Source organism: Podarcis gaigeae (assembly GCF_964106915.1).
Source record: "Podarcis gaigeae genome assembly, chromosome: 8".
Lineage (NCBI taxonomy): Eukaryota > Metazoa > Chordata > Lepidosauria > Squamata > Lacertidae > Podarcis > Podarcis gaigeae.
Window position 1 is genome coordinate 17,681,523 of NC_139684.1, and position 22,411 is coordinate 17,703,933.

The window sequence follows — 22,411 nt, forward strand, 5'->3', positions numbered from 1 at the left end:
GTTTACTTGACAAGGAGCCAGCAGTGTTGCTTGAAAATCTGCTTGGCAGGAAACGACTCTAAAAGATCAGACTAGCAATTTGTTTGTTGTCAGCCATGTGGGTGGTGGAGGGGAGGGAAAAGAGGTAAATTTTATACCTCCTTACCTGTCACTCTGGTGACTTCTCTCTCTCCACCCCCCCCCTTCTGAAAATAATACAGATTTCCTCATGTGCATCCCTTTTCATTGTCGCATCCTTCCTTGCCTTATCTCAAATGCCTGCTTTGTAAGGAAAGTGGTGCGCTGTTTAAAATTGTCATTGAAAAGGAAAAGATCTGTCAGTGCTCCTGCTACGTTTGAGTGGCGTAGTCCCTGTCATTCAGCATTTGGAGTCCTCTCCAAACATGAGGAAGGGGAGGTGTTTGCAAGACATAACAGGGAAAAGGTCTTGGGTTCTATCTCAGTAGGCCTTGAGCATCTCCCAAGGTGTCTGGGGCTAGAAAAATGATTTGGAGTGGGGGGGGGCCCTCGGACAGAGATGTAGCTGTGTTTACTTTAAGCCAGTGTTTGAAATTCATCCACCCCTCTGGGCTCTCTAGTTGCTGTGGGCCCCCTAGCTTGTAATACTGTATTTTCAGTTGTTGTGACTTGCCCTGGGACCTTGCAGTAAAGGCTGGGGAAGAAATCTAATTGGTATTATTATCACCTTGCCATAATACTCCATGGCTCCCTTGCTTGGCCACTCTGTTTTTGCTGTAAACCTACTCAAGTTGTGAGTACAAATGGTTTAAAACTGTTTTTAATGTTGTATTTTACATTACTGTGACCCACCCTGAGACCTTCTGGTAAAGGGCGGATAATACATATCAGTGCTGTTTTTCTAGAAAAAGAGGTGCTGGAACTCGACATTAACACCTCCCTTGAATGGCGAGACACACCACCCTTTTCTCAGATGCTTGCTTCATGTATCCCTTGAGTCTGCTCCTATTCCTTTGCTCCTGTAAGTCCTGAATGTTCTGTTCCATGAGCCCTAAGAGGCAGAGTTTCTTGAGTCGGAGACTGGTGATGGAGCCTGGAGACTTGAGGGTAGCGTGCTGTGAACTAGTGAGGCTGGAGCCTAGTAGCATGGGGTTTGGGGGCAGAAGAAAGCATGTTGTGAGATGTTTCCTAACAGTACCTTGAGAGTAGAACATAGTGGAATGAGGCAGATAACAGAAGAGGCAGGTGTCAAGTCACATGTCTTGCTGCATTTCTAGGCATTACCAGGGAGGGAGGGGGAGATGTGGGGCTACTTTTCGTGTCCTTTCTCCCATTGCACCCAGCTCCAGCCTTGGTGGGCTCTTCTCTCCTCACCCCGCAACACCTTTTTTGTTGGAGCAGGCAGGCAAAGGTTTGAAAGTGCCTGCTGCAAGGGCAGGTGTGTTTAGGGACTGAGCTTCTCTGAAGAAATTAAAAGAGGGTCTTTAAAAAATGATATCAATGGAATGTGGCACTTTAATAATAAAAAGGCACTGTTAATAACTTGCCAAGAGTGGATGCTTTCATTATTGCTATTACCACAGCTACAGATGAAGTTAATTGTCTTGGACTGCTCACAGATCTTGATAAATAGAATTTTGCTGGCCTCCACGCAGCTTAAAGCACAGCAGTGAGAAGGCGCACTTAAATGTCTCTCTTTCTGGCAGTGTGTACATTTGTGAAGATCTCTTTTGTTGTTTGCTTAATAATAAAAGGATGTGTACATGGAGATCTCTGATTATTTCCAGAACATCCCTAAGATCTGCTTGTTCTAGCCTTTCAGTAGAAAATGGCACAAATGGGATATATCATCATAAGTGCAAATGTTATGCAGATTGTTAATTGTGTACCAATAAAATGCGAGAGCTCTGATGTAGCCCTTCAGTGCTGAGCCAGTTGCTGCAGTCTGTTTTGGAGGAAAGTGCAGCAGGAGAGCAGAGAGCTGTGAAAGACCCCCAGGAGGAAAGTGCAGGGCCAAGAAATGTGTGGCTGTCAGCTGAAGATGCTTTTAGTTAGGCTTTGAGCGCTGAGTTGGCAGCAGGGGGGTTGTAGATGGTCCATGTTGGTGGCTTTCAAGGAACATTTTTCCCCCCAGGAAGAAAGTGCACCATTGAGAGCCTGAGGCGTTGATCTGTTTGGATGATGCAAGCTTGGACTATTATAGTACTAAAACCCAAGAGGCTCATAATTGGATTGTGTTTAGAGGGTGTATGTGTGTGTGTGTGTAAGTAAATTGGATTGCATTTACACTGTGTGTGTGCATGCACACATACAGGCTTTGAAAGTTTCTCTCTGTCTTCTTTTAAATAGTGTTTTGGTGTTTTTTATTGAGAATGCTGATATTTTTGTAAACTGCTTAGAGATTTTAGTACAATCATATGGTATTAAAATTTTGTTAAATAAAAAATTTAAATTGTCAAAGGGCTGCGGATCTCCTTGCTGTCTTTCTCATTTTTTAAAAATATTTGCCATCAACTTGAAAGGCAGGACAAACCAGTGCTGTTGAAAGGCTTTAAACCCAACAGGTGAGTAAGGGAAGGCATAACAAAATCTACTTTTAAAGCATCCTTGCATGGCTTTAAAAGAGGACTAGACAAATTCCTGGAGGATGATCTGTCAGTGGCTACTAGCCACAATGGCTGCATTCTACCTCCACTGCCTCTGAATACCCCTTGCTGGAAACCAAAGGAGGAGAGAAGGTTCTTGTGCTAAAGTCCTGATTGCCAATTTTCTACAGGAATCTGGTTGGCCACGGTAAGAACAGGATGCTGGGCTGGATGGGCCACTGGCTTGATCCAGCAGGCTTTTCTTTTTTGTGTTCTTAACTGCTGGATCATATTTATGTCTGAGGACATGTGGTCAGTCAGGTATCTACCCACTGGGATGTAGGTCAATGGTGTGCATTTCAGGATCAGCCCTTTGTTGTTCCCTTTAGAGCAGGGATGGAGAACTTGCAGGACCACCTCCCCCCCCCCCCAGATGCTGCTAGACTCTAAAGCCTATTAGCCCCGGCCAGCATGGCCAATGGTCAGGGGCGATGGGTGTTTTAGTCCAGTTGCATCTGGAGGACCACCAGTTCCCCATCCCTGCTTCAGAGTACAGTACACAATATAAGTAGTATTTTTAATATATATATATATATATATATATATATATATATATATATATAGGCATGGCAAGTCTGTTGCCTTCCTCTATCACACAGGTCTGTGTACCTTCACTGTTTCACAGTCCACAGGCACATCCTCCTCCCCAGCCTGGCCAGTGCAGAAAGCCAATAAATTTCCAAGAACTAATTTGTGCAAACAACCTTGCAGCTTTCTGGATATTAGAGTTTTGAAGCTTTTATATTTGTGTCTCCATAATACACTTTATTGCCGCTGTGGTTGATGACAGATGGACTTGGCATAGTTACTGGATTGGGGATAGCTGCATAATGGGTTGGGCTGCTACTGCAGGTGCATCTGCTTTGCACAATCGGCAGATAATTGGTAAAGGGGCAGTTTTTGCAGAGAACAGTTGCTTTGATGGCTTAGGGAAGCCACAGAAAGGATGTCTATAATGGGATAAATCTTCTAATGCTTGAACTGTGGTGGGGTAATGTACAGTTTCCCCTTGGAGATAGGTTTCCTTCTGTTCTTTGGAAGCTGCAGAAATTGTCCCTATAATCCAGGTGTCTTAAAGCAAGTGACAGACAGATCCAGGAGCATTGTGGCCCCTTCATTGCCAGCAGTGTTTAAATGAGCTCACAGTTCCCCAGTTCTGAGCTAGTGGTGTGTTTGCTCATGGGCTGCCCTGTACTGTGTCTCCATCAGCCCTAACAGATTTTCTTCCCATCTCTGCTCCCAGGCAGCCTTTAAAAAGGCAGAGGTAGCTAAAATGGTGCACTCCAAATGTGTTGGCCTTCCAACACATGTCCCGCACAGCCAACAGGCACACATGATGGCAGTTGCAATGTAATAACATATGGCGGGAACTACATTGCCTTCCTCCTGATTTAGGGTACCAGACAGCTTTCCAGTTCAACATTTGCTGTAAAATACACTTTGCTTTGTGGTGCTTTGGTAGAGAAATATACAGCACTGGTGATGACAGGATGTGGAATGCTTCAGGACCTTGAACTAGGCTGCCATTTTCATTGGGTTCCCCAGTGCATCCATCAGAAGAGAACTGGCATTGAGGTTGGCAGTACTGAGCAACAGTCAAGGTTGCCCAATACTCTGTGTGTCTCTTAAGCCAGATGTAGACAGCAGCCTGTGTCTCCTCTTCTAGAATCCGGAAATACGAAACACGATGTGATGTTGTCATAATGTGAAATTCCAAGCTACATGAGAGGCAGTGGGTGAAATCGAGTAGGCAGTGCAATGATGCATCCTTGCATTGCTAAATGTTACGGTAGAGCTTCTCTCAGGCAGGCATTGGCTAAGCCAACAGGGGAGGAGCAGAGGAGACGTACTGAAATTAATGAACCTAAGTTAGTCATGTCCATCAACTTCAATGGATCTGCTCTGAGGAGGGCTAACATTGGATAGAACCCAGAGTTAGGAAACGCTGCCCACAGTTTTTATCTTGGCCATTTAAGGCCAGCCAGAATATGGACACGGAGCTACTGATTTTGGCAAAAACCCAGCTTCTGCTCTAACGTGTCATCCCAAACTAAAAAATAAGTGTTAAATTGCTGCACAAGGGTGTCAAAACGTCGTAGATACGTTTTACACTTTATGTTGGCCCAAGATCCACACAACTAAACACCCTGTTTCCTGCATTGGCTTTTAAGGAATTTCAGTGAGAAGAGAAGTAACTTCTGACACTGGATGGGACTTAAATTCCTGTTCACTCTGGAGATGGGGCTTTGTAATGGAAATGTCGACACACACAGATCGGGGAGTAATAATTTTCTTCTCACTTTTTCTCACAAATGAGCTGAAAAGCCTGAGCAGGATAGGGCACTCCTCCATTCCTCCTTGTGAGTGGGAGAGGAGCTTGACTGGTGACAATCAAATTACAGATTCGGACAGCGTCACAGAATCTAATCCTCTCTGCGTCTCATGGCTTCTCTTTCTTCCTCTGCAAATAAGCAATAGGATTCGTAGCTTGCAAATAATAATAAGACAACCACAGCAACCTACCCCCACCATTGTGTCAAACAAATGTGCCCCCATTAAATGCCACTGCAAGATTAACAGTGCACATCGTGGTGGAAAGGGGCCATGGATGATAAAGTGGCCTGCTTTGCAAATAATAGTTTTCTGTGTGTAGGAATTAGACATATGAGTTGTTGTTGTTTTAAAAAAACAACGAACGGGCGTAGGCTCTTTGAAGTTGTTGTGGCTACACCAGAAACACTCAGTAGGAAACTGATGCCCGTGAATTTGGCAGCTAGCCATTGGGTTTGGGATAGGACTTAACTTAGGGGTCCTAATTTAGTTTCTTCTTTTTAGTGAAAAATGCCATCAGTCTGATGAGCATCAAGATTAGCCTCTCTTCCAATGCACAGCATTGTAAGGATTGTATCCTACTCAGAGCAGACCCACTAAAATGAATGGGCCTCAATTCATTGACTTCAATGGGTCTGCTCCCAGTGGAAGACATTTGTGAGGCATCAACAGCTTTGGAGGAAGGGGGAAACAATCTATTCTCCAGCCTTCTTTTTTATGCTTTGCAACTTAGTCACCTGCAGGCAATTGAAATATTACATCATTATTATTACCATTAAGTATTTATTTTTATGTATATTTAGTTACTTGCCGTAGACAAGTGGCTATTTTAAAACGCTGCTATAACTAGCACAACTTTGCTTCTGATTCACATTGTCTTTCAAGGTATCTTTGTCCGTTTATCTGTGGCTCAGAGTGAGAGTGATATTTTCGGTGATACTTAAGTGAGCTGGACAGGGATTTGAACCAAATCTGATACTCGTTTTCAACAAACCGCATTTCTCTTCTCCCTCGCCCCCATTTCTCCTCTTCATTTTGGCAGAAGAATGGTTTGGGAAGAACTCTTAAATATTCTGGACTAACAATTCCGTGCTAGTATATAGGAACCTGAATTTTTATGCAGCTCTTTGCAGTGCAGGATCCTAAAATCTGGTGGGAGCTCTCCACCTCCACCCACTCCCACCTCCAAAAAGGCCTACAAATGTTGAATTAATTTATTTTTGTTTTAATACCAATCCAACGTGAGAAGAACAACCGGAAACCGGGGGCATTGCCTACATAGCTGTTGAGGGCTTTGCGACTTCAAGTGGTGATGTGCCAAGGGACCCTTGCTACTTCAAGCCTCCCTCTGTTGGGGATTCTTCACTGGCAGATTGTAGGTAGCTGAAGTGATTAGCTTCTGGCATCTGGTGTTTTACAAGAGCCTTTTTTAAAAATAAAAAAGCAACTGTAGTGAAAGCTTTCCTGGCAGTGGGGTAAAAGGAATTAGGAAACATTAAGGGGAGGGGGAAATGGAAAAGATTCTGTTGCAGAATTGACACCTGACATTGTTTTCCAGTGGCATTGTTTCCTAGTTGCTTCGCTTAAAAACTTCTGTGTCTGCGTATTTTAAATGATTATGGAAATTCTAGTTTTTACATATTTCTGAACCAAAAAGGAAGTAGCAAAGGTAGGTATTGATGGTCAGGTAAATTCTGTAAGAAAGAGTTCCCTAATTTTCTGAAGAAGTTCTTATTTTTCCTGTTCTTTTAAATTTCTGCTGTGTTTGCATTTTTTGCATGTTGACAGTGCTTTGGTTCTTCCTGTGAATTTATCTTTCAACTTTACCTTCTCCCCCCCACAAAAATGCATGGGGGAGGGAACCACAAACACAAACCCTCTTGAAAGATATTAAACTTCTCTGAGAAACCACAAACAGCTTTGTAGAACCTCATGATATCTGAGTTCATCTCTTTGTGCTTTAGTGGGCTGAGTCACGAATTTGCAGCTAGCTCTACCAGGATGCATCTGGTGAGTGCAGGTTATTCAAGCTGACTTGACGTGCCAGGAATCTGCTTCCTGATGATGAAGTGCCAGCGAGGTGGAAGTCCAAGGTGTATAGTTCAAACACAGGCTACAGCTTGACGCTTGAAAGGAGGCTTTGGTTTAAAAGCAGCAAAGGAGAAGCCTCCTGTTCACCCTTCTTCCCCTCCTCTTCTTTTTTCTTTTCTTTTTGCACTGCCAAGTGAGACATTCTGAACCACAGCTTCAGTTATGTTACGATTTTTCACATGTTGGGTCCAGCTGGATGGATGTGACATTTTGATTGCCTGCCTGCCATTCTCTCATCCCAGGTTGTTGGCAAGCGAATATCAGGTACCTTATACTGTCTGCCACTGCAGCTGATTGCCAGGACAGGGATATACCAGTCAGGAGCAGCATTGGTGCAGCTGGCTGGAGGGCAATACTGCAACTTCTAGTGCAGCGCTTATCAGGTGACACAATAGGGACAATAGGATTCCTCTTGATCCTATAAATTTTCAGGCTTTGGCCAGGCTCCTCAATGTGAGCATCTTGTTCTTTTGAATGAGGACAAAGCCGCTTTTTGGATTGTCCCCACCGGCTTACTTGCCTGCTGTGTGCTTTGCTTCCAGATCACCACCCCGACCTCCTTCAGTGCTGGTTGGCCACTGATGCTGAACTAGATGGTCTGTTCCAGCATGGCTGTTGTGTTCTTATACTAGTTTCTCCCAAACTGTGTTTCAACTTAAGGGACAAATAAGTGCAAGAGGCAGTTGGACCACCTTTTCCAACCATGCTGTGAACACAATATTTGTCTACCATAGGGGATGGGTCAAAGCCTAGTGGGAGAGCATCTGCCTTGCATGTAGAAGGTCCCAGGTCCAACCCTCAGCATATCCAAGTAAGGCAGAGAGAGACTATGTTCCACCTGCGTGGCTGAATTAGGTGTAGTATATGGGGTGGCCCCTGTCCTGGTCTCTTTGTTAGTGATGCTGTAAACTGAAATCCCATATCTAATCATTGCCATGAGGTGTGCTTCTCTTCCCCCTTCTCACTGGCAGCATAAAACCCCATCACTCCTATCACAAAAGAACCAGAGGCTTAAATTCTGTCAAATCCCATCTTTGATAATACTCTCAGCTTATCTAAATTCATCCTTCAATGTCAGTTTGTTTTTAAGCATTCCACCCTGTTGAATTATTTTGTGGTATCACACTTAAGCAGTTGCAGGAATTTTATCCCTTGAGGTGGTTGGGCCTGCCTCTCTCTCTCTCTCTCTCTCTCTCTCTCTCTCTCTCTCTCTCTCCCTCTCCAGTGATCGAAGAAATTAATTCCTCAGCATACGGCCTCAATTTCAGCTTGTGGTATATAATCTTTCAGGATGAAAGACATATTTCCATAAACGTAAGAGACTTTATAGTGAAGATAATGCACTCTTAGAATTGCTGGCTGTAAAGAGATGTAGAAGGAGAGCTATTGCTCGACTCTGTCTCCTTTCCTCCTCTTTTCCCCTCCCACTTCTTCAACAATTAGGTATTAAAGCAATGGGGAGAGAGAGCATACAATATATTCTGCATGTGGATTATTCACAGATATGCCTCTTGGCAGAACAGCATGTACGCTTCTAGAAAGTGAGCAAGAGAGAAAAGGAAGAGGCACGTCGTCGTGTCCAAACGGTGTCTCAGGAGCCATCTGCAGCTCCTGGGCAGTTCAGTAAATAGAAAAGGAATAAAACTAAACAAGGAAAGAAGAGACACTCTTAATTGCCTCACTTGATTGTCCCCACCCCCTTTCTCTTTCTCTTTCCCCATTCCCCCTCAATTCTATGTAGTGGGGTTAAATGAGTCGATCAGAGACGGAGGTTGGGGAGAACCCCTGTGAATTTCAGCTAGAGCTGGTAGATCAATTACAGGGGTACTTCGGGTTACATACGCTTCAGGTTACAGACGCTTCAGGTTTCAGACTCTGCTAAACCAGAAATAGTACCTTGGGTTAAGAACTTTGCTTCAGGATGAGAACAGAAATCATGTGGCGGCGGAGCAGCAGCAGTGGGAGACCCCATTAGCTAAAGTGGTGCTTCAGGTTAATAACAGTTTCAGGTTAAGAACAGACCCCCGGAACGAATTAAGTACTTAACCCAAGGTACCACTGTACCTATTGAAACCCTTTAGAATGCCAAGTGAGGCATGTTTGGCTAGTGAATCTGGGTTAGAGAGTAGGCTTTACCTGTTACAATTACACAGATATACTTTTCGGTAAGAAAATAATAAAATTGTTTATTACCGTAGATGCATAACTCTGATAGAAAAGGTTTCTAGTTCTAGTCTTTAACTAGTCCAGAGGAGAACAAGCTAGTCGTGTTGGCTCATTTCTTCTTCTCTCAGAGGATAGAAGGCAACCTCTCGTCTTTAGGTCTGAGAGGGAAGTGTGTGGTAGAGGAAATAATAAACAGGATGCAACCTAAGACTAAAGGACAAGGAGATAGAGGGGGCAGCTGAAGAGGTTGATGATACAGCTGGAGGTCCCTCAATCTTTCTCTTTTAACCCATGCAAAACCCTATTCTGCACCCAAACTTCTAGTGGGAAGGGAGTATGTGTCTGGGACTCTGGCTAAAAAAATGGACCCAAGCAGTGGAGTTTTTTCTTTAGGGGGTACTCAAGGGTACGCAGTACCAGCACCTCCCTTTTGTTGTGGCATTTATGGTAACAACTTAATGGTGAGTTACCAGCCCCTATTTTTCCAAGGGGAAAACCACTGGTCCCTTGGGGCAAGCAGGGCAGCCTAGGAGTTTGGAAGGAACCTACCTGACCATCCCTCTCAGCAATGAGGTTTCCAGACTGAGGAAAGGCAGGAACTTTTCTGGGTCTTTATATTGGGGCAGTGGCATGGGATTAGCGCTCTGGTGTCACCAGACTCCCATCCCACCCTGACCAGGGGATACTGGGTTTGTTGTGCAGTGGTACAGGTTTTCAAGGAAAGAAAGAAACCTGAATCAGAAAATTTCCTGGTGTCTTAAATCGACTTGGGATCTGATTTTTAAGATGTTAATTGCATCTTTAAATACTGTCAGATTTGACTGGTATTGTAACCATTATTTCTGCTACTAATTAATGTTATGAAACGAGACATTTTTAGAAATGGAAACTTTCTCCTGCAGAGAATTATAATAGCAGAATTTCTTCTTCTTCTTCTTCTTCTTCTTCTTCTTCTTCTTCTTCTTCTTCTTCTTCTGCTTCTGCTTCTGCTTCTTCTGCTTCTTCTGCTTCTTCTGCTTCTTCTTCTTCTTCTTCCTCTTCTTCTTCTTCTTCTTCTTCTTCTTCTTCTTCTTCTTCTTCTTCTTCTCTAAAAAAACCCTCAACAACTGCAGTTCCCATCTCAGTTTTGGATTAGAAATGTCTCTGCCTGTTGACAAGTAGCGTTGTTTCTTTTTGCTTGAGAAGCCCTGCAGCTTTTAGTCTGAAAGGACTTTCTTAAAGAGCCCTGTATTTGAGGAAGTTCCATCTGGGGAACTTGAGTCACCGTGGATCATACACACAGACACACTGGATGCTACATTATGTGCAAATCAGCCAGAACGGGAAAACATTTGATGCCTATCTGCAAAAGATTGGGATGTGTTTTATAGACACTCTAAAGAGGATTTCCTGTTTTCTGACATCCAGTCCGCCAGTGCTAGCCATCTTGAAGCCAATGCAGGTGCTGATTTTGCACAGTCCCCCCCTTTTTTTACTGTGGCTTCTTGATAAATGGGGCACATTTTATGCTATAATAACATATGACAAATATAACCACTTGGGCCCCAGATTTTTTAAAAAATTGTTATTGTTGCATTTATATCCCGCCTTTTCCTCCAAGGAGCTTAAGATGGTATGCATCGTTCTGCCCGGACATTGAGGTCCAGCGCCGAGGGCCTTCTGGCAGTTCCCTCGCTGCGAGAAGCCAAGTTACAGGGAACCAGGCAGAGGGCCTTCTTGGTAGTGCACCCGCCCTGTGGAACGCCCTCCCACCAGATGTCAAAGAGAAAAATAACTACCAAACTTTTAGAAGACATCTAAAGGCAGCCTTGTTTAGGGTAGCTTTTAATGTTTAATAGGTTATTGTATTTTAGTGATTTGTTGGAAGCTGCCCAGAGTGGCTGGGGAAACCCAGCCAGATGGGCAGGGTATTAATAATAATAATAATAATAATAATAATAATAATAATAAAAAATAATAATAATAAATAATTAATTCCCCTCCTCATTCCTCACAACAATCTGGTCAGGTAAGTTAGGCTGAGAGGCAGTGACTGGCTCAAAATCAAAATTCATGGTCAAGTGGGGATTTGAACCCGGGTCTCCCAGGTTCGACATTATAACCACTATACCACAGTGGCTCTTACTAGCTTACCTCCTTATATCTTCCAATATAAATTGTTTCATGGAAGCAAAAAAGCAAAAAGCCATTCTCACCTAATGAAAGAACATGAGTTTTCCTGTCCTCTTATCAAGAGGCAGTGACAATAAAGTCTGTAGTGAAAAATATAGAATTAGGGTGTTTTAGGATATGTTGTCCAATTTTACAGTAGAGGCTACTTTGAAAGGTCATACAGCATATAAATAACTTGTGCTTGTCATAGGGTAAGTGATTTCACGATTAGAATTAAAACCAGGTTAGCACTGTTGGATTTTTAATGACTATTTAGCTGCAAGAAGTTTGACTTTGTTTCCTGTCTTGATTGACAAAACTGTGTTAGGTTGTGACCTGGTCATTGCGCCAGTTTAATTATGGGGATCACTCTGGCAGTACTTGTTTTTGTGATACAGTTCCCCAGAGAATTGATCCTTAAAACAGTATAAAGTGTCATAGAAGCCATATGTGGCTCAGGACTCCAGTACCTGAAGGACCAGCCCAGATGGTATGTTTGTCATGAGGTTCTTCTCCATGTGTCCCCTTAGCAGACAGTGCTGAGAGTGGCAGCATGAGAGTGTTCTCAGTGGTGGCTTCCTGCTTAGGGAATTCTCTCCCTAGAGAAGCACGCCTAGCCCCATTTTTAGGTGCCAGGCAGAAACATTTTTATTCAGCTGAATTCATTTTTATTTATGAATTATTGCAATTCATTTATTTTCTTTGCACTAGATCACATTTTATAGTACTTTTCATTGTGAGTTGTTCATCTAATAGAAAAGGTTGTGTGGTTTCTCTGCATTTTTGTCAGGCTAGAGGAACTAGCTGCCATAAATTTAAGATTAACTCTCTTTCTTTCTTTATCTTTCTTAAAGATTGCGTGTATATTGAGAGTCGGCGACCAAACACTCCATACTTCATCTGTAGCATTCAAGACTTCAAATTGGTAAGCAACAGCAATTTTAAAAAACATAATATTGGGAACTTTTCAAAGACTACTTTTTATTGCAACCAGAACCTTCCTGGCAATTGCTACTCTCCACAGTCATGATTCTTGTTTACCTATCTCTCGTTCTTTGACAGTCTTTATTTTTGCATTGTGAGGTTGAACATGCTACTAGGTGCCACTTTATGTAATTACTACGGTTACTACAATGTTATATTCTAGTGCACTTCTGGTAATTTCTCACAAGCTATAAATGTGTGGCACCTATGGATGATAAGGAAGAAATGCCTTACTTTTATGACCTGCACAGAGTATGTGCCTCTTTCTTGCATGCTTACCATTGTGGGCTTAGGTATGAACATAGGAAGCTATTTCATACCAGGCCAGACTTTGTCCATGCATCCTAGCCTCCATATGCAGCTGTAGGTTAAGATCTTCAGCAAAGACTCACTAGGCAAGAACCTTTGGCCCCCCAGATGTTGTTGAACTACAACTCCCACCATCCCTGGCCACTGGCCATGCTTGTTGAGGCTGATGGGAATTGTAGTTCAGCTGTATCTGGAGGGCCGCAGATTGTCTTCACCAGAGGGCTTTCTGTGGATACTCCTGCCATCTGAGATGGGGTGGATGGCAAGTTGAGAAGAGGGCTTTCACATTGGTGGTGGTCAAACTGTGGAAAGTTACCCTGGAGAACTTGGCATCTACCTTACGGGGAGTTGGGGGACCTTTTTTATATTCCCAAGCACTTTTGGTATAATTTTAACCTTTTCTTATTGTGCTTACGTTGACCTTTGATACCTTGCTGACTCTTTTAAGTCGGTTACACTGTCCTCTGTTGTCTTTTATTTGTATTTTTTATGTAACCAACCTTGGGAACATAGCTCAGTGGTAGAGCACCCGCTCCGCGTGTAGGTGATCCCAGATTGAATCTCCAGCATCTGCAGGTAGGGCTGGGAGAGCCTCCCTTTTTTGAAATGCTGGCGAGTCGCTGCCAGTCAGTGTGGACAATACTGGGTCTTGGGCAGAGATGTGTCTTTGTCACCTGCTGCAAAGCTTATCTGCAGGCACACCACATGAGCTGTAGCCAAGGATTGCTCTATGGCATACCACTCTGGGGGAGATAAACCATAAGTCCAGGTTCTGATGTACCATATTTTTTGCTCTATAAGATGCACCAGACCACAAGACGCACCTAGTTTTTGGAGGAGGAAAACAAGAAAAAAAATATTCTGAATCTCAGAAGCCAGAACAGCAAAAGGGATCGCTGCGCAGTGAAAACAGCAATCCCTCTTGCTGTTCTGTCATCTGGGATAGCTGCACAGCCTGCATTCGCTCCATAAGACACACACACATTTCCCCTTACTTTATAGAAGGGAAAGAGTGAGTCTTATAGAGAAAAAATACGGTAATTGTAAAGCCACCATCTTCTCTCCAGGTGCCTGCTTGGTTGCTCATTCTTGCCAAGCCATGGTTTGGCTTAGCATTCTGTGCCAGCTGAGCCTAAGTGTGCTTAGGTGTATTGAGCGCAGGATCCATGTGAACATGATGCCCAGTGGGTCTGCCATTCTTTGCCACCTACATCTGCTGACCACACATGATTTAAGACAGCAGCATTATGTAGGAACTTCCTACCAGCTTGCTTCTGAGGTCAGAAAGAGATCTGTTTTTCAAAAACTTAAATAAAATACACATATTTGGGTGGCCTGTTGCTCAGCTCTGTAAACCACCATCTGTTCCTCTCCCCAAATCTATCTTTTTTCTTTCTCCCTGCCTTCCCCCTTTTCTCTCACCCCCTTCTTCCCCTGCTGCTTCTGGTTAACGTTGTAAAGCTGCGGTGTTAGAGAATGTGCTTCCTTTCCCTGGTTACTTTGACAGTCTGTTTCAATATTTATGTGTCTGCTATTTTTACCCCCCGGAGATCTCAATTATGTACAGTTTCTCCCCTTACAGGTAATTTTTCACATCCTTCTGATTTTTGGAGCCAGTCCAGCTTCCTTAAAAAAAAAAAAGCCTTTTTTTGATGCCACTCCCCCCCTTTCAATCCCTGCTCTCTAGCAAATTCAATAATACCCTGACATGAACAATACTAGGTGTTTTTTTAAAAAAGTGATGGCTTTTAAAGCTACGAGACGTTTTAAGCCCCATTTATGCAATTTTGCACATTAGCAGGTGCTTTGGTGTTCAGGAGGAATTGCTCCTGCAAAAAAATAATGTTGGATTACAGTGCGAGTTGCCATTCTGGGCAGGAGTACCTGCTGAGCAACAGTAATTGCTTAGGGTATTAACAGCAATGAAAGCTGAAGCTTCTGTTGTCAGTATTGGTCTGCTACAACACATTAAAGCTGTCTGCAAAACAGCGTGGGAAGCGGAGCACAATATGTTTTAGTACCTTTATGTATATCTTCTTTTTTAAAAAAATAACAACACACACACACACACACACACACACACACACACTGCACAATTTGACAACCTCCTTGTGTTTCTTAAATCTCTTGCTTTCAGATTTTGCATTTAGCTTAGGGTGGCAGTGATGTATAACTCTTAACCATGATGCTGACTTTTCTTTTATGGAATAGCTATATTTACAGCCTGCCTGCTTCTCTCTCTCTCTCTCTCTCTCTCTCTCTCTCTCTCTCTCTCTCTCTCCCCTCTCTCTCTCTCTCTCCCTTTCCCTCTCCCTCTCCCTCTCCCTCTCCCTCTCTCTCCCTCTCTCTCAAAAATAAAATAAAATGTTTTTATTTCATTTTACAACATATAATAAGCAGCAACTGTTAGAAACATCTTGACTGTTTTTGCATTATTCACCCATAAGAGCTTTCAGGGAACCGTGAATGAAAGGAAAATACATTATCATACCATACAAATAGCACACAGTGATATAGGTAACTCGCTCACGCTTACTTTATTTATGTGATCACAGCTTTGCACGGGTTGGGGGCGGGAATAAATAAATAAATGGAGAGCGGAGGAATAGCTGCAGAAAGGAGGTGTTACAGAAGTGGGTCCAATTGCGACTACGTGGTGCTAGGTTGGTGACAACAGTTTAAAAAGCTCTGCAGTTAATACCATTTCCATTTTCACTTTCTTTGTTTCTCTTTCTTGCATCCTGGGACAAGTGAATTGTTGTAAGAGCAAGCTACAGCTGAGCAACGTAGTTGAGATCGTAGAATTGTAGCATTGGAAGGGATCCCAAGGGTCATCTAGTCCAACCCCTTGCGAATAGACATTCCTTTGTGGTGACCATAACCTAGGTGCCATTTGGCACCTAAGTTATATATCTGAGTTTCTAACACTGCCAAGAGGAGGGTGGCATTTCTGAATGAGCAGCCTTCAGTCTCTGTTGGCATAAATCTCACACTCTCACAAAGACCACCCAGTACAAACCAAGAGCTCTCAATTGCACCTTTGCCGGCGCTGCTGGCTGTGCTGCTGTTTGAAGCAGACAAGTACCAGGTCTGGAGCTCAGCTGCTCATTGGCAGGAGAGCCCTTTCAGCTCCAAAATGTAGCCTGATTTCAGAATGGAAGGGAGCGAAGCCTGGGGAAAAATCTTTTCAAGGCTGTGCTGGTTTGATATCCTTATTCCTGTGACACTATGGAATCTTGGCAGCAAGGAAAGCCGTATGGATAGTCCCAGTTAAATACCCTCTTTTTGAAGTTGCTCTCCTTTCTCTTTCCCCCGCCCCAAATCCCTCCCAAAATCTTCCTTGGGCTGTATTTTGGCTCCAGTCTATTCTCCCTTGCCATAATATTAGAGTGGTTTTACTGCCTCTTTCACCAGGTCTCTCTTGCTCATTAACTGGTGGCCCAGTTGTAAATTTTCCTCATTACTCCAGTCCTCTTTGCAAACTTTTGCCTTTGCGTTAATTGCTGGCTGACTGACTTGCCTAGAATTGATCACTCGTATTTCTCCAGTGGCCTCTTGCAGTTGTGTGTGTGTGTTTTTAAATGCAGATTTAAATCTAAAATTAATTGGTTGCCCTTCCACTGGCTGTCCTTGAGTGTATCTGAAAGTGGAAAGGGGTCAGTGTCTCTGTGTGTGTTTTCTCCAGGAAACCTTAACATTTCCTGGCACCCAGAACATTGCAGCATAGAGAGTAACACTATTGATTTGTTTTTAAGGGCACAGCAGACTGCCAAACTGTTTTAGTCTGATCTGAACCAGATCTGGTTGGCAAAGCTCTGCTGTGCACCATGATCTAATATATCTCCCTCACTCGCAGATCCTAATTCAGTGTAATGATAGAGTAGCTGGAGGAGGCAAAAAATTGATTACTGGCTCCCAGACAGCAACGGCAACTTTTCTTGTTATAACATGCCAGATGTCTTCACTAATACGCCATTTCCCCCCCATTAATTCTGCTTTTGCAGGATAGCTCTGATTGCATGAGAACCTCCAGTTTCCAGAGTGGTGCAAGTTTTAATATAGTAATGCATACACTGGCAGAAAGATACACATATGCCTTTGTAAACATTTTGACCTGGTTCTGCATTGGAACAGATCTTTGTTTGTGAGAGATGTGCCAATATCTTTCGTTCCTCCAGGAATGATCACACCAGAGCTGGTTGCTTATCAGAGATGGGAGTGATCCTGTACTAGCCTTCCCCAACTAGGTGCACTTCAGATATTCCTGGGCAGAAAAAATCCAAAATGGATCCCCCCCCCCAGTGTTTTTTTTTATTTCTGCATCTCCCCTCCATTCAGTATGTTCATTAGGAATAATGAACAGGTGCTGGTTCTGTTTGTTGGTCTAGGCAGTGTTTCCCAACCTTGGGCCTCCAGCTGTTTTTGGACTACAATTCCCATCATCCCTTGCCACTGGTCTTGCTAGTCAGGGATGATGGGAGTTGTAGTTCAAAAACAGCTGGAGGCCCAAGGTTGGGAAACACTGGTCTAGTGCAGCCTGATTCAGTGGTCAGAGTTGATAGGAGTTACATTCCTGCAACATCTGGAGGGCACTGGATTGTGGGAGGCAGATATAAACTATATTTTAAATAGTTTTTTCCTAAATAGCTAACCGGGTTCTCAGTACCTATTTAAATGCCCTATTTTTTAGATAAGGTATCCAAGTACCCAGGAGCCCCCAAATACTTCATGCAAATCCCTTCTTGATTGGACAAGAGTAATCTTGTTTTCCATTTGCCTGCAGCATATCGGAGTGCGTAAAGTAACAGATGATGTGGCAATTGAACAGGGCCCTCTCCAAAGTGCGAAAAGACGTGTATAGCTTTCTAAACTGGGCTTAGGGGGGCTATTTGTTTTTCTTTGTAATGGAACACGGTGGCACTGCTGCTGTTGCATTGCAGTGTACATGGTGGATGGGCTTTGTTGCACCTGTGTTCCTCTCTGTGAAAGGAACAAGATGCCCTTGTAGTGGACTTGGGTCACTTTACACTTACCGTCTATAGACACCGTGATCAAGGCAGCAACCTTGTTTTTAAGAGGCATGTTGCGGAATTGTAAGAATGCAGAACAATGCCACACAGGCTCTCCTGCTCATGGGGATTGCATTTCAATGTTAATTTTCCTTGCACGCGTTTTGATGGTTGGAAGATTTGTGTAGCATACACGAAATAAAATGAAATAAATGCACAGAAGCGGAAGGCAAGCCCTGTGACCAATTGCTGCTTCCTCCTCATACTGATGAGATCTCCCCCTCCCCATTTAATTACCACAGCATTCAGACCTGTAAACTGGTATCAGTTTACAGATGCTTTTTGTCTAGCTGCACTACAGCAGGGGTCCCCAAATTGAGGCCCGTGGGCTGGATAAGGCCTGAGAGACTTGTCTATTTGGCCTGCGGCCGCCACCGCTCACTTTTACCAGCACTGCACAGCGCAGCTGTCCATTTCTGGGTCGGAGGAGCACCGGAAATAGCTTGTGCGCATGCGCATGCATTATTTGTGCACGTGCAAGCATTATTTCTGGTGCACATCCGGGTCAGAGGAGGCCCGTGCACATGGGCACAAGCTATTTCCGGTGCCCCTCCAACCCTGGAAGTGCACCGAAAATAGCGTGTGCGCACGCATGTGGGCACACGTTCCCCCACCCTCCATCCCGCTGCCCGATCAGCGCTGGAGACACCGGCCTGAGGCGAGGTAAGTTTGCTGACCCCTGCTCTACAGCATGGTTAATGATCATGGTAGTGTCACAACTGTTTGTTAAAAAAAATAAAATAAGGACTAGCGCTGCTGAATCAGATCAAAGATTCATCTAACCCAGGGGTGCGGAACTGATAGGCGGTCAGAACAGCCCACCTGTCAATGCTGGGTGACCCAGTTTTGCCTGCAAGGTTTGCAATCAAAGCATGTGAGTAAAGGCACAGCCCTGTGCTTTTCAAATGCTGCATAGGGTCTGCTTGCAAATCCCCTTTTGACCCAGCCGTGTCTTTCCTGCCCCACAACTGATACCATATATGGCATATCATGTAAGGTGGGTAGACATGGCTTGGTCAAAATAGCATTGCAAGCCAAAGATGGAGGCCTGGTGGGATTAATTAGCTGCCAGGCTAACTTAATGCTGCAGGTTTTGAGGCATAAATCCTTATGCAGTTTGGGACCAGGATACTGGAAAGATCTTCTCACTCCTTATATACTCAGTTGATCACTGCATTCTGCAGGTGAGGGCTTCTTGAAGATAACCATTTTACCGGGAGGGTTGTTCTGCACAACATAGGAATCAAGCCTTTAGTGTGGTGGCCCCTGTTATTTAGAATTTCCTCTCCTTAATTATTCAACATTTCTCTTGCCTTGTTAGCTCCTACTGAAGTCATTCCTCTTCCAACGAGACTTTTAAGTCGAGATGTTTCCCAATCTGTATCTGTATTATAATTGTTTTCAATGTTTCATCCCTTTGGGAGGAAGAGTGGGATATAAATTTCATAAATAGATAAAAATAAGCAATTAAGCCAGTGGGCCAGAGGTTTCCCCATCACTGATCTGGCCTATCCTCTTTTATCCTGCATCAGCCACCCTGCTGCCTCCAGGAAGCCCATAAAAGGCAAATGCCTTCCCTGTTTTTGCATGTTATTGATTTAAAAGCTTGTTTCGTTTTTTGGGGGTGGGCAGAGCTCCATGATTTGCTTAACTCCTGAAAAGCTTCAGTTCTTTTATCTTGACTAATTACCAAGAAGCTGATCTCTTGGATGTTTGCTAGCTGTCATGCCTTGCCGTTGGTGCTTTAGCTGCTCTGCTGTTCGCAATATGAAGACAATCTCCCCTCCGCCAGCATCATTCATTGGCTCATTTGTTTAGATTTTGGGGGTGGTTTGTTATTGCTATTTTTCTGTGGTGGCGGCACTGGCCTTTTTCTTCTTTGCCCTATACCTCTGTCTTCCATTTTGGGAAAATCTGCCCATATCCACATTGTTCAGAAATTGGTATTTCCGGTGCACCCACATGATAGGAGCAGATTGTTTGTGCCCACCCCCTTTAGCTAAGCTGCATGAGACAATAACTTAAAATACAAAACAACAGTGTAGAGTGACTGTGGGAAAATTCAGCGTATAACTACCATAAAGCAGGTAAAACATCATACAGTAAATTGATACTGCCTGTTTAAAAGCCTAAGCAAATTTTTAACAGCAGTCTTTGTTTTTTGGTACTGGGATTATAGGCATACCCTCACTTAGATGGGGGTTACATTCCAGTCCCCTCACTTGTAGCTGAAATTGTTGGGAGCACCCTCTAAAAAGCTTCCAAATGCCCTTTTTTCCTGTTCTCCACGACTCTCTCCCACTCTTTCTTCAACCCAGACCCAAATATCTAAAAGTTGAAGCTTTGGGGCCTGCTAGAGGCTGGAGGACCTGTGAGAAAGCTGCTGCTGCTGTTGCTGCGCTGCCCTACACACCAGCCTTTAGACGGGGAGGCTGAGCAGCAAAAACAAAGCCCCACTATGCCTCACGTCCTTTGGAGCTTCCTCTGCCTTCACAGATGTCCTCTTTGAGCTTCGGGAGAGTCAAGTACCCCTGGGAAAAGCATTCCGAAACAAGGGGCTGCTACCGAAAAGGACCCTTCTCTGGTCCCCACCCACCTAACTTCAGATGGTGGGGAGATCCTGAGTGGAGTGTCAGATGATGAATTCAGTGTACAGGACACTGTGGTAGAATGCAGTACTTTAGGCACCCAAGTCATTCAGAGCTTTAGTTGCCTCCGAATCACGATGGGGTTGGCATATAATGTTGAGCTGGCGAGCTGATAATCTTATTGAAATGGAAAGAGATAGGCTCATAACCTAAATATTTAGCAAGCCTTTGAGTTTTACTTCACTGTAAATCAGGCAGTGTGTGTGTAGCACAGAAAATAAAGTGGGAACTGGCAGGTCCGGTTGAGTTTTCAGGCTGATTAGCTTCTGCAGCATGGATGCTAATTAGATTGCCTCGTAGTCAGTGGTGGGTCTTTTCCCTTTTGCTAGTTAGTGAATTGAAAGAGTAAAGCAGTGGAAACACTGTTGAGGACTTAGGGCTACCACTTTCGATGGTCTTGCCTGTTGTGCAGATCTATTGCCCACCAGATGTTGATGGTCTAGACTACTCATTGTGCCTTTGAATGCCAGTTGCTGGGAATCCCAAGTAGGGAGAGGGCTGTTGAACTCAGGTCCTGCTTGCAGGCTTCACAGTTGGCCGCTGTGAGAACAGGATGCTGGACCATGATGTGCCATTGCCTTATCAAGGCTCTTCTTAAGTTCTTACTGTTGACCATGCAGGCTAATGGGAGTTGGTGTCTAAAGGTTACACGGTGCTGTGCCAGCCTGGAGTGCCACTGGCTTCCCAGCTGTCAGGGAACTGCCATCGGAGCTAGAGGTGGAGGCAAGGCTCCAAAGCGATGCTGGAGAAGGGCCCAGCAGGGAGAGAGGCAGCTCATCGGCTGGGGAAGGAAATCAGCGTAACACCAGGGGTAAAGGGGGGCAGATGGGGGAATCGGCGAGGGGGCTCCAGGACTCCTCGCCGGAGACCAGCGGGAAGAGCACGGGTCCTTCGCTGCCCACACCCACCCTGCGCAGAAGACTTCCGCGCAGGGAGAGTAGGCGGAGACTTGGCGTCAAAGAACTTCTTTGCTGGAAGAGGTTCAAGAAACGTCCACTGACGGATTCTGCCAGCGACTGAAACAGCCACGGAGTGAAGGGCTGTCCAGACAGAAAGGGTTTAACCAGGTAACCTAGCCAGGAGCGGCGGCAACTTACGCACGAGCAACCCCTATAACCATTACACCAGCCCTGAATTAGAAGCTAGCCAGCTTTGCAGGGTTTGTTTCCCGAGTGTGTCAGTGAGAAGAGGAGAGGATTTGTCTCCTTGCTGGTGCATTTAGGCTTTCTTCCCACCCACTTCCTTTCAGGAAGCAATTATTGCAAGGGTGAGGACATCAACATGAAGTCTGAATTGGGCCTGTAAGTGCAGTGGGTTGTATCCTGCTATGATACCCTAAGAGTAGACTTGATTTCAATGGGTTAGGGCTAACATTGGATACAGCCTAGTATGGCTGAGGGAGCTACCAGGGCAGAGAGGGAAGAAAGGATGAAAATAGGCTCAAGAAATACAAAGTGAATGTGGCCATGCCCTACACACAGCAGCAGACATGGTGGAGAAAAGCTCACAGCAGCCCATTCATGTCCACAGCTACTTCTGATTTACAACTCCCTTCCTGGGCGTTACCTGCTCTGTTTTCACTGACAGCCCGTTTACTTTGAAAGTTTCTTCCTCTCTCCCTGTTTCCCATAATAATAGAGTTTGGGAGTCATCCAGAGAAGCTGACTAGCAGGGTGGATTCGTGACAGACAAAAGGAAGGACCTCTTCACGCAGCATGTAATTAATTTATGGGACTCGCTGCCATAGCATTAGATGGCTTTAAAAGAGGATTAGACAAATTCATGGAGGATCAGTCTATCAATGGCTATTAGCTATGATGGCTATATGCAACTCCTGTTTCAGAGACAGAATATTACTTCATATCAATTTCAGGAGAGGGCTGTTGCTTTCGCAGCCTGGCTTGAGGGTTTCCAGAGGTCTCAAATTGGTCGCAGTTGGAGCAGAGTGCAGAAATTGATGGTCCAGCAGGGCTCCTCTTATATGCTTAGGCTGTTCATATTATTTTAGAGATACAAAAACCACCCTTTACACTTCTTTTTAAACAAGCATTTGATTCTG

General features: G+C 44.3%; 1 protein-coding gene across 28 annotated transcripts in view; it reads left to right on the top strand.

The window, feature by feature from the left end:
• RERE (arginine-glutamic acid dipeptide repeats) overlaps positions 1–22,411 on the top strand; it is a 341,620-nt gene that overhangs the window by 130,933 nt on the left and 188,276 nt on the right. For 18 of the 28 annotated variants that reach the window (XM_083752394.1, XM_083752406.1, XM_083752407.1 and 15 more), the window contains 2 exons: positions 12,197–12,267; positions 13,149–13,211. In XM_083752394.1, the coding sequence (XP_083608520.1) occupies positions 12,197–12,267; positions 13,149–13,211 (134 nt within the window). The remainder of the gene's footprint in view (positions 1–12,196; positions 12,268–13,148; positions 13,212–22,411) is intronic. The other 10 variants (XM_083752398.1, XM_083752413.1, XM_083752401.1 and 7 more) reach the window with 1 other exon arrangement.